The sequence below is a fragment of the Erithacus rubecula genome (assembly GCF_903797595.1).
Source record: "Erithacus rubecula genome assembly, contig: SUPER_Z_unloc_2, whole genome shotgun sequence".
Classification (NCBI taxonomy): Eukaryota; Metazoa; Chordata; class Aves; order Passeriformes; family Muscicapidae; genus Erithacus; species Erithacus rubecula.
This window is the reverse complement of record NW_027635860.1, coordinates 13,643,073-13,658,537: the sequence shown is the minus strand read 5'-3', so window position 1 is coordinate 13,658,537 and position 15,465 is coordinate 13,643,073. Positions and strand designations below refer to the sequence as shown.

At 38.4% G+C, this 15,465-nt stretch overlaps 1 protein-coding gene across 4 annotated transcripts in view; it reads left to right on the top strand.

The window, feature by feature from the left end:
* The window catches only part of LOC306814850 (band 4.1-like protein 4A), a gene marked incomplete at its 3' end in the record, with an annotated part of 74,122 nt that overhangs the window by 44,923 nt on the left and 13,734 nt on the right, over positions 1–15,465 (top strand). For 3 of the 4 annotated variants that reach the window (XM_079331329.1, XM_079331331.1, XM_079331330.1), the window contains exons 2-6: positions 1,158–1,262; positions 7,825–7,876; positions 8,926–9,004; positions 12,683–12,780; positions 15,195–15,315. In XM_079331329.1, coding sequence (XP_079187455.1) covers positions 1,158–1,262; positions 7,825–7,876; positions 8,926–9,004; positions 12,683–12,780; positions 15,195–15,315 — 455 coding nt within the window. Of the gene's footprint in view, positions 1–1,157; positions 1,263–7,824; positions 7,877–8,925; positions 9,005–12,682; positions 12,781–15,194; positions 15,320–15,465 lie in introns of those variants that run through there. The other variant, XM_079331332.1, reaches the window with a different exon arrangement.

Below are 15,465 nucleotides of genomic sequence, written 5' to 3'. Positions count from 1 at the left end.
AAATGTGCAATTTCCAGCCTTCCAGAGATATTTACCTTGTTATGTCTTGTTTAGTATGTGACTGGCCACCCAAAACTGTTGTATTGTCCCTGCTTGTGGGATTAGATATGAACACTGACCAAATGCACCTGCTGAAAAGAAAAACAGGCCTTCACCATTGTGATGTGATTGATACTTCATCAGTAGAATGAAATCAATGGATTTTTAGATCAACATTATTTGCCATTTTAATTTTGAAATTATCTGTTCATAGGTTAGAATGTGAAGTTGCACAAACAATATCCCACAGCTCATTTCTTTTCTCTGGGGTGATTTTACTACAGTATAGTAGTTTATAAAATATGAAGCAGCTAAGCAAAACGTAATTATGAGTTATATCCATGTTTTCTTGTGAAATTTCATACTGTAGTCATCAAAGGCTCTAATTGATTCTGAGGGGGGATCATTCTGTGTAATTATTCTCCATCTTCCTTATCTGTTTGTTGTTGGCTGCCAGGCGAACCAACAAATACGAGGCATTCAGGTGGAAGTGAGCTTTTTATAGAACATTCTCAACAGCACAATGTTGTTTGCAATATTGCCCCCAGCATTGTTTGCAAATACTGTCCTAGACACTTAATGAAGTGCTATTCAAGATGACAGTGGGATTATTTCAATTCAAGGTGTTGGATTGCTCCTCCTTGTACTACCAAAAATATTTTACAAGAAAACAAATAAAATCTTACCTTATTTACAAAGATTTGTAACAGAGAAGTTAATGATATATAATTTAGGTCTTAAGGGCAGTTTTGCCTCCTGATCTCCATTGTCAGAGTTTGAGTGACAGGTCTGTACTGGAAGGGTGAGTGGGATTTGAAAAGTGCTGTGTTCACCAAAGCTATGGGATTTTTGTTTGTCTGTTTGTTTTCTTGTTTTTCTTTTGGTATTGTGTAACTTCTACCTTGCCAGTTTCCTAATAGTATTTTACAGAATTATTTTTTAAACATGTAAAATATTTTCATCTGTCCTGCTGAAATTTTTGTTAAAGGCACTGGGAACTGCTTTGGTTTTTTGGTTTCTTTTTTAGACAAAGCTGATTGAATGCATGAATGCCACTGCACATAGCTGACAAAGGCAGAGCATCTTTGTGATTAGGCTCTGTAAATTCTTTCCCACAGAAGTCAACGAAGGGGTCGGTTGTCCTGGGCTACGTATTTCGTCACTTAAACCTGGTGGAAATAGATTACTTTGGACTGCGCTACTGTGACCGAAGTCATCAAACGGTGAGTAAGAGACCGAGGACTGGATCTGCCATGTATAAAATTTGCCCTGTTGTGCTGTTTGCCTGTGAAGCTTTAGATTATCATACTTCCCCTAGCTTTCACTGTTTCCTGGCTCAGGTTCCCATTAATGGTTTTTTTGTTTGTTTGAAGTTGGAGTATCCATTAACATCGTAGATGGGAACTGAATCAAATGCTAAATGTTGTTGAAAACTAAATTTTAAAAGTAGATATAGTAAAAATATGTTATATAAAAGTAGGATATTTTTTCCTCTGTAATACCATGCCCTGAAGCCAGAGTCTGGTGCTGTGTGCTGCTCAGCCTCACTTGGCCCTGCAGTGCCTGGGAAGCAGTGTCCCTGAGTGCACCACAGCCTCCTTCACTTGCTGAAACACCAGCTGAACACCTGTTTCAGGGTGTGTTGGGCAATGCCATTTTCACTCTGCCTGAACCATCTCTGTGTCCCTGAGCCCATGTTCTCTAGAGCCTCCTTGACAGGGACTCACCCCCTATCTGAAATGTCCAATTTCCACTGGGGCATTTCCATCCTAAACAGACATGAGGTGTTTCAGCCAGGCTGAGATGTTTAAGCCAAAGCAGGCAGTCTGTTGGAGCAGTGGTGCCTGCCCTGCCAAAGGCTGGTGCAGGATTGCTGCAGGCAGAGGTGAGGAGCAGGGGGTGCTCAGCAAGAGGAGTCAGTGCTGTATTCACAGGATGGTCTTCGTACTACCTTAAAATTATAAAGGGAATAGTGCCTGGCCTATGTTAAATTCAGTCAAGCCATTATAGTTTTGAAGCCAGTGTTTTGTGATGCTAGGATTGCACAATACCCTGTTTGATCTATATATAGTAATAACTTATTGAATTGGCTAAATATTTGCCAATTTCTTCTGTTAACCAGAAGTTGATCATATAAAGACTGAAATGTAGAACAGTATTAAGCAGAAGATTACAGATTGCTACTGAGAGCTACAGACTGCCCCACTCCCTGTATTTTAAATTCTGTGATGTAGTTCAGAAATTGATTAATTCAGTTCCTTGATGAATTCTAACCATTTCATTCCATGAAGAAGAAAACCAGATTCAACTGTGAACTAAAGACAGTCTGTTAAAAATGGTTGTTCTGATTTCCTGAGAAATTTGATGTGTGAATGAAGAGCAGGTAGGTATTTCTTGCTCTCAAAAGTGGTTTTCTTTTTGCTGTGGTTTCAAGTAAAATAGAAATGGCTGTTCCTGGGAATATTTCCAGAGGCATACACAGGGTGTATTTAGTGGTGTATATGAAAATATGAGTATGAAAGAGGATTGCATCTCTATTGTGAAAGAGACACATAAAAGCACATTTTAGGGTACATCCTTTTGTTCTGCTTTCTCTCATATGGTGCTCCAATGGTGAAAATTTAATGTTAGCTTTAGGCTTTATCCTCTGACCAGTCCAATGTCAGGAAGCCACCATGATTCTTGATTTTCCCATGGATTAGGAAGGTGTTTATCCCACTTCTGTCATTCACCTGGTCTTGCACTAGCACTGGCCTGGTCATGTGAATGTGGGACCTCAGCTGTGTGCAAACCTATGGAGTGCTCCTGCCCTGCCATGGAGATGCTGCCACAGTGACTGGCCAAGTGTGTGCTGCTGCCTTTGCACCTGGGCTGTTCTATAACAAACAATTGCAAAAAAGGGCTGCTTGTGTTGTTTGCCTGTGTAAGGATAATGAAAAGCTGATGCTCCTTCATCTGAAAAGCTTGTAAGGGAGCCAAACACTGCTGCTGTGTGTATTTGTGTGCATTACGACTTGTGGCTTTATGCTGCTAGATTTCAATTTTTAGTGAAATCTTCTAGCTCTTAAGAATGGGCAGTATAATAGAAAGTTTTCACACAACAAACAACACCTTGTGCTTTAGCTGTAAACATATATTTAGTTGCATGCTAAGTATGGCTAAAACTCTCTGGGCTGTTGTGGGAATTAGTCCTGTAATGGCTGGCAAGAAGCCTAGATCTGAATTTTGGATTGGATATTTTTTGGATCGACCACAGTAGATTTCCTAAGGGAAGAGTAAAAAGGTTACCTTGCTAATTAGTTTTAAAACCGTGGTCCTGAGTTAGTCTCAGAGGGAGAGAAATGTTTGGGGGTTGGGCTACCTATTAATACATTGTTTGTGGTGGAGAAGTTTTATTATTTGTATTGTCAAGTTTTTTTGTCCCTCTATATCTTTAACTGAATGATGAATAAAGCAGTGTAGACAAAACAATATATTTTAAAGAACAAAAATCAGTCACAAAAGAAATATTTTTCTTATGAAGGGTTTGAAAGGGCTTGTTTAGTTATTTTCCCCATTACTCTTGCATGCCTCAGCACTTCCAGGAGGTCTTTTAAGTGTTGTGTTAGTGAGCTACCTCTTATGTGGGTGGTATCATAATTATTTTAGTGCTACCAGTAGGGCTTTAATGAGTGAGCAAGGTTTTCCTGTGCTATGTAGAGTATATGAATGTGTAGCATTAAAAAGGTCTCTTCCTGAACAGCCAACAAACTAATTAGCCTGTGAGAAGAGCTGGATGCAGCAAGCAGATTGACAGAACTGGGTGGCACGGGCAGGGGCACGAGCAGTAGGAAAAGCATAAATTGGATGATCCTGTCTCTAGGGTAGTAATTTGGTCATATTATACAGATTTCGCTTTACTGACATTCCAGGTTTCCCCAAACTCTCCACAGCAAAGGACAGTACACAAATGGAAAAATCAAGCTCTGGAAGATTACAAATTGCTGTCAGAATAGCATTACCTATATCTACTTAGTGCTCTGAACAAGACGGGTCTCCAAAGGAACAAAATGTTTTTTCTAATGATTGTTAAAATATAAAATTTAATAATGAAACAAAAATTCCATAATAAAAAACGAACCCCAATGGACAGATGGGTTCAGCTAATGCGTGTGTTGTTAGTAGCGCTTCCTAAACTCTTAGTGCCTCTGTTGGCAAACTACATGGTGCTTCTTCTCATGTGGTATTTGATTACCTTTCTTTAAAAGACCAATTTTCTTTGAGTGCCACCGAATCCCTTACTGTGCTTCGTCATCCAACCTTTGCTGGAGCCTTTTGCATCACTGCAGAGAGTACTGGCACACAAATTAGTGTGAGTTCACACCAGATACTGTCCTCATGGTTCTCAATGTGCATAGTCAGCTGGGTCTTCCTGGAGAGGGCATTTGTGTCTTCTGCCTCATCTGCCAGGACTTTTTGCCCTATCTACTAATTTTAGATGAGACACAATCACCAGTGTAGCAGGAGCTGACGGTGGCTTAGGAAACCATGTCCAGAGTCACAGAATCATTAGGGTTGGAAGGGACCTCTGAAGATCACCCAATCCAACCCTCTGACAAAGCACAGTCACTGGGAGCAGGTGACATAGGAGCACTCCCAGGTCCTTTTAGGATGTCTCCAAAGTGGGAAACTCCTTGCTCTCCCTGGGCAGCTGTTCCTGTGCTCTGCCACCCTCTATGGAAACAAGTTCTTCCTCATAATGAGGTGGAACTTCTTGTGTTTTAGCTCATGGCCATTGCTCCTCATCCTGTCACTTTGCACCACTAAAAAGAGTCTGGCACCATTCTCTTGGCATCCACCTTGGAGATACTTATTTACATTAATGAGATCCCTTCAGTCTTTTTGACTAAACAGGCCTAGATCCCACCTGCCCTCATAAAATAAAGGTCCCAGACCCCTCTTCATCCCTGAGGCCCTTTGCTGGACTCTATCCAGTATCTCCTTGTAGTCTCTCTTGCACTAAGGAGCCCAGAATTGGACATTTTTCCAGATGTTACTTCCCTTGGGCCCAGCAGAGGAGCAGGATCTCTTCCGTCACCTTGCTGGCCACACCTTTCTCCCTGCAGTCTCTCATTGCTTTAGTATTTGGAGAAAACAGTGTCCCAGGGGTGTAATTCTGCAGGGTCTGGGTGAGCTGGTGCTACCCTGCCTCTGTCACTGCTAGTTCCAGCTGTGCTGCAGCCCCTGGGTGCTCTGCGCCCAGTCCCTCTGGTTCTGCCTTTGTGGCTTTGCAGCTTTGCCAGGGGAGTGTTGGATAGCCAAGCTAGTCACTGGTCAGGAAGTGGCCAGTATTTTCTTGAGGTATGCCAAAGGCAGAGATAGCAATTACAATGCATGGTGTGTCAGGAAAAGCTGAGCACAATTTGATGAGGGAAAGGGTACTTCTGAAGCCCAAAGGTGTTCTCTTCGCTGTATACAAAAAATTGCACAGCAGGCTGTTATGAAAATATTATTGTTTTCTTACCTGGCAGTGCTAATCTGAGATATTATAATCAGAATGTACCACATATTGATACCCTCCTAGGGTTCTAAGAGGAGAAATACAAATACAGAAGGACATACCATGATATTAACTCATATTGCACCATGCCCTTACCCTTCAGTGCAGGTGTGTTTTTCTTCCCTGCTAGGAGGAAGCTCTGTTTGAGCACACAACCCTGAAGGCACAGCTGGTAGGAGGTAACCCATGGTAGGTAATACAGGGAATTAATGCCATGCAATGTAGAGCGTATTTTGTCCTCCAGATCTTAGAAAGAATATCAAATTGTACTTAGCTTGTGTTTTGTTGAACGGATTTTTTTTCTTTTTATGGATTTTTACACTCATCCCCAAGCATGGTATACTAAATTATCTAGGAGGAAAGAAAATTGTTGTGTGTGTTAAATTGCATGGCATAACCAGTGGCAAGAAAATAGAGACTGATAATGTTAAGAAATTTTGGAAGAATATCAGACACAAAGCTGATGGTCAGGTGAGTTACAGGTGGTAAGAATATACTTTTAGAGTGCAGCAGGATCAGTTCACTGATGATATGATACTAAATATAATCTATATAGAAAGATAGTAGCATTAAATACATACTTTTGTGTAGAAATTGCCTGAAAATTTTTACATTTCTTATATAATAGGGACATCCTGAACTCAGCAGATTGAGGTCCTTTGCAATGAGCATTTGCAAGAAAAATCCGACACAGCAATTCCAATTCTTAATGTTGTTTTAGGTTGTGGGAAAATCTCGATAATTTCAGATTATAATTGAAAAGTGACACATTTTTCTTTTCAAAATTGTGTTTCTTCCTGTTGTAAATGTGATCAAAGACTGATGCATATGGCAGGACAGGTACTGGTTTGTAAGAATCTGAGTAAGACAGTGCAGTATTTAGTTTGAAGTTGATATACCTTTCTGCATCAGACACTGCATTGATTGATGCTACAGCAAACATTTCAACCTAGTTAATATTTTGTTTCAAGCAGGTTCATGGAATTTGACCCAAGTTTAATCCTATACAGATACAAAAAATTAAGATTCCAGATTTGTGATAAAGCTCTTGCTTTAGAGTTGCAAGGAGTTTGGATGGATGCTGCTTACATATCTGGCATGTATGGGAGCCAGATTTGTAAAAGTACAAAGGACAAAAGGACGCACTTGTTCTTGATGCTGTACTTTAAAACATCTTTTTTAAATGTAATTTCTACCTAAAATTTAAAAGGGAGTTATTTTCTTTAACAATATTGTACCTTTTTAATCGTCTTAGCAGATAAATTATACTATGTAAATATGGTATAAAGTAATACTCTATGTGTTTGTAAAGAACAATTAGCAATAGAGACCCTTTAGTAACAAGATAGTTGCACTGGTTAGGACTGTTAGAAATGATCATTGCCCCCATTTTTTCTGTAGATGTTAAACACTCCTGTCAGATTGGCAGCGCTGGTCCCTTGCAGGGGGCTGAGGAGGTGCTGGTCTGCGCGGGGGCTCAGCTGGAGAGCCCTGGGCAGGGTCACAGCGGCTGCCAGGAGGTGCAAAGGGCAGAGGCAGCTTTGTGTGTGTCAGACCTGCTTTGGCATTCACCACTCTGGGGCTGCTGTCAGCAGCTGCTGTGCGAGTGCATTAATGAGACGCTGGTTTTTTGTTCCATTTCTCTTGGCACTTCAGCCGATCAGCCTGGTGGCGTAACTATACCCGACACTGTTTATCCATCTGTACGTGTGTAACATGTATCCAACACAAGTTACTGTGCAGGTGTGCCTAGGTGTGATCCCCGGTGTTGGGGTTCTTGGATCTCTGAATGTTCTCATCTTTACTGTCTGACTTAGGCTTGAAGAATGCCTTTTCATTATCCATGAAATTCCATTCATCTTTGGCTTGCAAATAAAATGTTAGAAATCTCCCACTCCTCCCCCCGCCTCTTGCATTCTTCAGGAAAATTTTTGGCAGCCTTTGAAATAATAAATAGCTGTGCAGTGATTTTAAGCATGGGTATGTGCCATGGCCACAGTGCTGAATACTCACTGGAGAAATGAAAAGGCAGATGAGATTCTTGTCTCTTCTCTACCACACTGAAGTGTTTGATCTCACCTGTGCTGATCTCAAGACCTGTGGCACTCACAGAAAAACATATTTTCTCATGCCACTGTCAGCTCACTATGAGGAAAGAAGAAAATATTAAGTGATATAAATAACCAATTGTTCTGTGTTATTTTTCAAAATAAAGTAACTGATTTCTATAATTATCTTTCTTGCAGTACTGGCTGGATCCTTCAAAAACCCTCGCTGAACATAAAGAATTGATAAACAGTATGTATTTAATTTTAACTTAACGGACAAAGATGAAGTAACAATGTTCCATCTACACAGTTTGCACAGTATCTCTATTCTAGCCACAACAGATTTATAGTTCTGAACAAGTTTGTTATTCAGTTCTATGTTGTATCAAAATGTCACACATGGATTTCACATAGCATCTGTTAACAGTGTCTTTATTGTCCAAAGACTTCTGAGTGCTTAAATTTTGTTTTAGGCTAATAAGTGTGTTATTCTTAATTTGTATAATTAATTTTAGAGTAGCTGTGATGCCTAGCATACCATAACCAACTTCAATTCCCTTCTGCTTCTTAAAGTAAAAGTGATGCCTCTTACTGATAATAGATTTTCTGTCAGTCTTCAGATATTGCAGATTCTAGATCTGTTATATTTATTACAATTAAAGAATGGTATTTAGAGATCTTCTAAAAAAGAGATGTAGAAGTGGAGCATGCATGAAATATAGCTGTAAGAATTTTGCTACTGAGTTACCTGAATAACAGGAGAGTAATGTTTTTATAAGGTGTATTAGAGGAACTTCTCCAAATATTTCTATATCTAATTAGAACATAATTAAAGATGCTCCATATGATATTTGAAAGTGTGGAAGGGATTAGTATTTAGCATTATTAGTTATAACAGGGCATCACATTTAATGCACAATTACATTTTCCAAGAAGCTTTACTGGAAAAAATATTTAAACAACAAAATCAAGCAATAAAAAATTATCTTGGAGAAATAGTAATTTAGCAGTGAAAGCTAAATTGAATTATTCGAAAATAAGCAAAAATTCCAAATAGACAGACAAGATGTGAATAGTTAAAAGATTAAAAATAACAAAAAAAACCTTTTTTCCCCTTATGTGTAGTGAGTGTAGATATAGGATTTACTGTGTGAGTGCAACATTTTTTTCTGGAAATTTCAAGTTTCATAAAATTTTAAGATAAGCTTCTTAGTAGCTGTTTTGTAGTCAACTGGTAATAATTCATACCAATTAACAATTCATGGCAATTCACTTTTACACCAATTTTTTTTCCTGCAGCTGGTCCACCATACACTCTGTATTTTGGCATTAAATTTTATGCAGAGGATCCATGTAAACTTAAGGAAGAAATAACAAGGTATGCTATTCAATAAAAGCATAGTTTGTTGATCTCAGGCTAGCAATACATTTCAGCCAGGTGCATATTGTTGTAGTGTGCCTGGGTTGGTTTTTTTTTTTTTTTTTTTTTTTTGCTTGTTTGTTTTGTTTTGTTTTTGAACACCTGAATGCTTCTGCTTAAACATTGGTATGTAAGAAGAAAATTGTGATTAACTTCACAGTGATTGATAGTGACAACTGGTAGGAAGCCCAAGAAGAAAATATGTTCTCTGGTGCATCAAAAATCAAAGGGCCTTGATGTGCATTTTTGGCAGTTTCTTTTTTTCTTATTTTCAGTAATACATTTTTACAGCTGCATTTATACTATGCTATAACCCTGTTTAGAGTTTACTTGGATATCAGATAAAAATACAGGAAATTTTCTTCTTTATTGGCCGTAGCTTAAATTCCAGAATTGTTTTTCAAGGGGATTTCTTTTGGTCTCACTAAAAATATGTGAAGGAAATTGAAGAGTTGCATGCCTCTGGTTCTTTTACCTAAGCTCATCCTCTGCAAGGTATGAGGATGCACACAGTAACACATGCACATGCTTGCACAGACACACATACATGGTTATCTGAACTCTCTCACAATTCTAGGGTTTTCTGTTTGTTTTATTTATTAAATGTCTTGGACAATTAGTTTTAGGTTCAAAAGGAAATTTGAGAATTTGGGTAGGTAGGCGTACAAAATTAGTGTGCTGGCTTTTTTTGAATTTTGGAATTAGTGCAGAACACTTGCAAATTCCAAAATACTTTTGATGTCCTAAGACTATGATACATAAAAACCATTAATTATGCATGCAAGGTTTTTAGTTTTCCTAAATCAAAGGTTCCAGCACTGGCAGAATGTTTTTCTTATTCCAGAGTGAGAAAATTATTTTGTTTGCATACTGGCACAACGGGAATGGAACTCTCCAAAGTAACAAGACCCAGGCTAGCCTGTAAAAAATAAATGGTGTGATTTGGCAGGTAAAAGAGCATAAGCTGGCAGCAATGGGATGCCCCAGTGCTATGGAAATTTGATGCCATTTTCTTGTACTTTCCCAGCTGAGCTTTAAATCATGCTCACAGGGAGAGACAGGTGTCCCTGGGAAGGGGAACTTTGGCCACAGAATCTGTTGTGATTTTCACAAGTTCTTCCTTTGCCCTGTGATAAGGCCAGCCAGTGATCTGCACAGCTGATTAGGGGTGCAAATCCAGTCAAGAAATGTTGCAATGCCATTAGGAAGCCTCTGGTCATGACTTGACAGTGTTTGGTCATGCAGAACTGGCACCTTGGGTGGTGGTACAGAGGGACAACAAGGAAAGTGATGTTATGGTGTTGTCAGTCTTCTATGAAACGCATTGAACAACTGCCTTCAATATCTGTGAACACTTATTCCCATAGGCTCCCAAATCTTGGAAGGAAGGCATTTTTTTTTGTTCAGAAAGTAACAGTAGTGCAGTAAAAATAATGATAGTAATAACAATACCAATAATACCACCACCTCCTTAGAATAATTTGGTGTGGAAGGGTCTCTTAAAGGATATTCCACTTAGGAGGCATTAGAGGCCCTTTTTTGCATAATAGTAGTAGTAGTAGTAGTAGTAGTAGTAGTAGTAGTAGTAGTAGTAGTAGTAATAGTAATAATAATAATAATAATAATAATAATAATGTTCTGCCTAATTGTGTAATTCCAGTGATGTGTTAACTGTTTTGTGCAAATTGATGTGTTTCTTTGGAGCCTGTATTTTTTACTTTAATGGACATGAGAACTAACTCTGTTGTTATTAGATTTTGATGATCTGTTTCATTACATGATTACTCTGCAAATAATGAAAACATGTCAAATTTGTAATTACTTTGCAGAATCTGTCTGGCTTGTTGGCAAAAGCTAACACTGTGGTGTTTGCTGGAGAAGACTTGCAATTAGACACTCTAATATATGCATGACAAACATGACAGCACAAGAGATGAGACTGCTTTAGCTATAGGCAGGGACAAAAGACCTGGTTTTGTGAGGGGCTCAGCATCTTCAGTGGGAATTGACATTGTTTCACCTTAGAGAAGTCACTCAAACAATTAACAGTGCAGGATGCAGGTGTGTTTTGAAGGTTCCTCTACTTGATTTTGAGACTACAGAGCTACAGATACCTGCTCCAAGGATAATGTATTTCTAACATCCTCTCCGTCCAAGCTCTGCTATGTGGAGGTGGAGAAATGCTGGCAGAATGGGTGTGCATCAGAAATGCATTTCATGTCAGAAAGATGATGTTGTGTATTCCACAGAGGATGTAAAACCATCTTGGTCATTATCACAGTTCTTACAGGGAAGATTTGTCTAGGTATGATTGCAGGCATAAACTAGAGGCAGGACTGAGGTGTTGCTTAGAGTGAGGAAACACTGAGAGCTTTGTGTTGCACAGTGATATTCTCAGGAATTTTTTATGCAAATGTCCTGTTCCTCTAAGGCAGAGAACATTAACCATTTTTAGAGGATGGACATTCCTACTGTAACGTCTGTCACAGCATAAATACTGGGGGAAATCATTAATCAGAAAGACATGGGTATCTTTATTCATAGGCTCATTTGCTAAAGAATAGAAAATTCAGTTGGACCTTAAGTTTTCTGGATCAGGTATCATGTAATCTGCAGTTTGTAAACTTCTCTGAAATCAGTGTAAGTGCACTTTGAACTTACAGATCCTTCCAAGGTGCTTTCATAAATTACTTGTGCTAACAGAGAATCAATTATTTGCAGACTAGCTAAATGGCTCTATGTAGATAAAATCAAACTAGTAAATAAAGGAAAAGCTATGTGCTTGTATGGAATCACAAAATTACCTTCATTATATTTTCTCATTTTGTAGGAAATCAGTGCAAGAAATTAATTTAGGATGATGTGAAAAACTGCATGAATCTGGTGTAACAAATCCAGACAAAATGCAAATAGCATTTAAAAGATTTCTTATAAATCATTATGGGAAGTTGCAAAACGGCAGGTCCTTTATATAATGGCTTGTTATCTTGTGTGTCCCATCTCTTTGTGTATGTTGATTCGTTCTAAGTGGTCTCAGCTTTATCATATGTAGAAGCAGGTTATGTCTTTGAAAATTTTCACTTCTGCTGTTGCTGTTCCAAGCAGGAAAGTACCCTGTGTCATGACAGATTAGTTGCTGATGAAGATCCATCTTTTTCATGGGCTCCATCAAACCCACATGCTGCATTGTATTTAGTACTCTGATATGCAGAGAGGAAATATTTGAGTAAGGAAGCATCCAGTACCCAATCCTCCTTTACACTCATCTAGTGATGAGGTTAAACTTTTGTCCTTTGATAGGTTTCTTGTTCAATTTTTCTGATTCCTATCCCTCTTCCCTACTTTCTAACTGCTCTGTGAATGTAAAAAGAGGAAAATTACATATTAGGGAGATAATTAATTCCATCAGCACAATATAAGCAGATTGGAAAAGTAGGGAATGCTCCCTTTCCTGGGTTCTTTCACTGGATTAATCTTTGTTGTTACTTCAGGGTCAATAGGGGAAGTCATTTAGAGAGGAACGCAGGCATTTACTGTCACATTGTTATGGTACATGGCATGTGCACAGTAAATGGGATGATTTTGAAATATTAATTGGACTTGAAATAACAGCTTTGTTTTATCTCTGTGTTTTAGGTATCAGTTTTTCTTGCAGGTAAAGCAAGATGTTCTACAGGGCCGTTTGCCTTGTCCAATCAACACTGCAGCACAGCTGGGAGCATACATAATTCAGTGTAAGTTCTCCTGGCCCACTGAGAGCTTATTTCTTTCCTCATTGTGATTAATTTTAAGTGATGACTGAGGATATCATTAACACTTTATGCATTCATTTCCAAACAGAAGTAGTGTGACTGATTTCACTTCAAGAGCTGTAAATAAATGACTGTTCTGAATAGATAATGCAGGAGCTATATGGAAGTTAATGTAAAGAATAAGCTTTAAGGTCAGTCTGAAGACTCTGCTAAACATTCTTTGCTTTGCTGGGGAATATTTTATCAAGTACTCAAGGCTTTATGATTTTTACATGTGCAGTATGACAGAGCCTTCATCAGAAGATTTACAGATTTAAAAGGCTATTGGCAGCCTCAAATCCCAAGATCTGGGAAATAAATTATCTTAAAAATTATATTATGTCAATATGAATGCATGTTTACTTAACAGGAGAATATGATTTGACCTGAAGTGAAGAATTTTAATTTGCTTCAGTATTTATCTACATTCATCCATCAGCAGTGATCTTTTCAGAAGTGGATGTTATATCCTTCATGCTTAATAGAACTAGCAATCAATTAGAAAGGAGCTGTCTGTCTACTGGGGCTGTTATTCTTTTTCCATTACAGCTCAAGATTATATTCAAACAAAATTGGTAATGAAAAATTGTGTGAAGAGCCATGCTGAGACCTCTATCTATAATTTCTTCTGTGTGAAATTTAGATTTGTCGAAAGTGATATGTATCAAGGAAAGATTATTTGTATTATTTGTGTTGCAAGTGTGACTCACAACACTTAATACAACATAAAAAATAATTCTCCTTTTATATCTATTTTAGAATGACCAGGCAGAATAACCTTTGTGTGATGGGCATAATGCAGGATTTCATGGTGGATTATATGTGTATCTGAGAAGCTAAAATTTCAGGCAGTATCTGTTTGTGTACAATTATTTTTGACTTAATTTTGCCATCTTAGAAGTATGAGATGTCATTATCTGAAAAATTGTTAGCAATGCACATTTCACTTTACTGGCAGACGTGCTTTCCATGAAGAAATACTGCAAGATGGAAGCAGGAAAACATGCAATGATGGTAGCATCTTCATTTTAGTATGAGAAATTAGTAAAAAGAGTAAATTCATGCCCTTTAGTAATTATTTGAAGTGGTGAGAACTGTTGTTTTGGTGTACTGTCCTGTTCCTGTAATTATAATCTCAAATATTCTATTGGAAATCAATGAGGAAGTTTGTGGGAAAGAGAAGAGTTAAAGCATAGCCAAGGTTATGTACAATGAGTTAAAGTTAGTCCAGGCACTAGGAGGCATGCATTCCCATGGGCTGTATAAAGAACTTTATCCTTTTATTTAGGGCTTGCAGTTGTTCCAAGTGTGTAAAGACACCTGAGAAATGTCTGTCTCAGACACTGAACACATAATTTTATGGAGGTTTTCCAGTGAGACTTCTCAACACCCCTACTGTCTTTTGCTAGCAATATAATTTCAACATTTTTTAAAGAAACATCAATAATTAGATGAGTTTTTTTCTTTTTGGCTTTGTTTTTGGCTTAGTGGGCATTGCATAGAAAGCTCCTGTGAAGTCTTTCTCAGAGAAACCCAGTGAACAAATACTACTTTTGCAGAGTTTCTCAGATAGATGGAATTATAGTTAAGATCAGTAGATCTTGAGTTCTGGCCAAGATGCATATTTGTTTGATAATAATGTTGCAACATATGAGCAGACATGACTAATGTGCACAAATTCAGGGTTGCTTCAAAGAAAATTTCATTGGCTGTTCATCATGTTCTTTTCTTTGAGAGAAGTCTTTTGAAAGCTATTTTTATTTTTAAACTGAATTTGGTATCCAGGAAATACACACTGATATTTTATTGAAAAAGGAAAGCTTGTGATTCTTCACAAGAAACAGTTACCATTAGAAGACCTTCCCTATAGAACTTTCAGAATATTTACCTCCATTTTTATTTCCAGTTTATGTTAAAGTCCGGCAATAATATGCATTGGTTCTGCCAGTAATATTGCAGTTTGTCATGAGAACATAGATATTACAAAACTAGACTTTTCTTCTACACTTGTTTTGCATAGACTGCCAAATAATCAATGTCATTGAGTTTAATACTTTGATGGCTTGGTCAACATTTCATCTGGCTTGTAGGAGCAGTAGGTTTCCTGTCATGGCTTCTAGCTGTTTCTAGCTCTAACCTTCTACACATCTTTTAAAAGGTGTGAAGACAATTTTTCCTTGGTTTTATGTGTGCTGATGTGAATAGCTCTGTATTCTGTTCCTTTTTTCCATATCTGGCTGCCGATTGAATTGGTCATCAGCTGCAAAGGGGGGCCGGGCGCCAGCAGGTGGGTTATATAACATTTTTTGATTGAGGAAAAGCACAGGTGGCCTTTGTTTTGTGCTTGCTTCCTGCAGCTGAGCTGGGGGACTATGACCCGTACAAGCACACGGCAGGTTACGTCTCCGAGTACCGCTTCGTTCCCGACCAGAAGGAAGAGCTGGAGGAGGCCATAGAGCGCATACACAAGACTCTGATGTAAGAATTCAGAACTGGTGTTAACCTGGCAGCTAATTCCAGACTCAGGGGTGCCAGGTGGGGATGAACAGCCTGTGGTGCAGAGCGAAGGTTTCTAGACTTGAGGGAAGGACACAGGAAATCCAGTTATACCTCTCAGAAGCAGAAAGG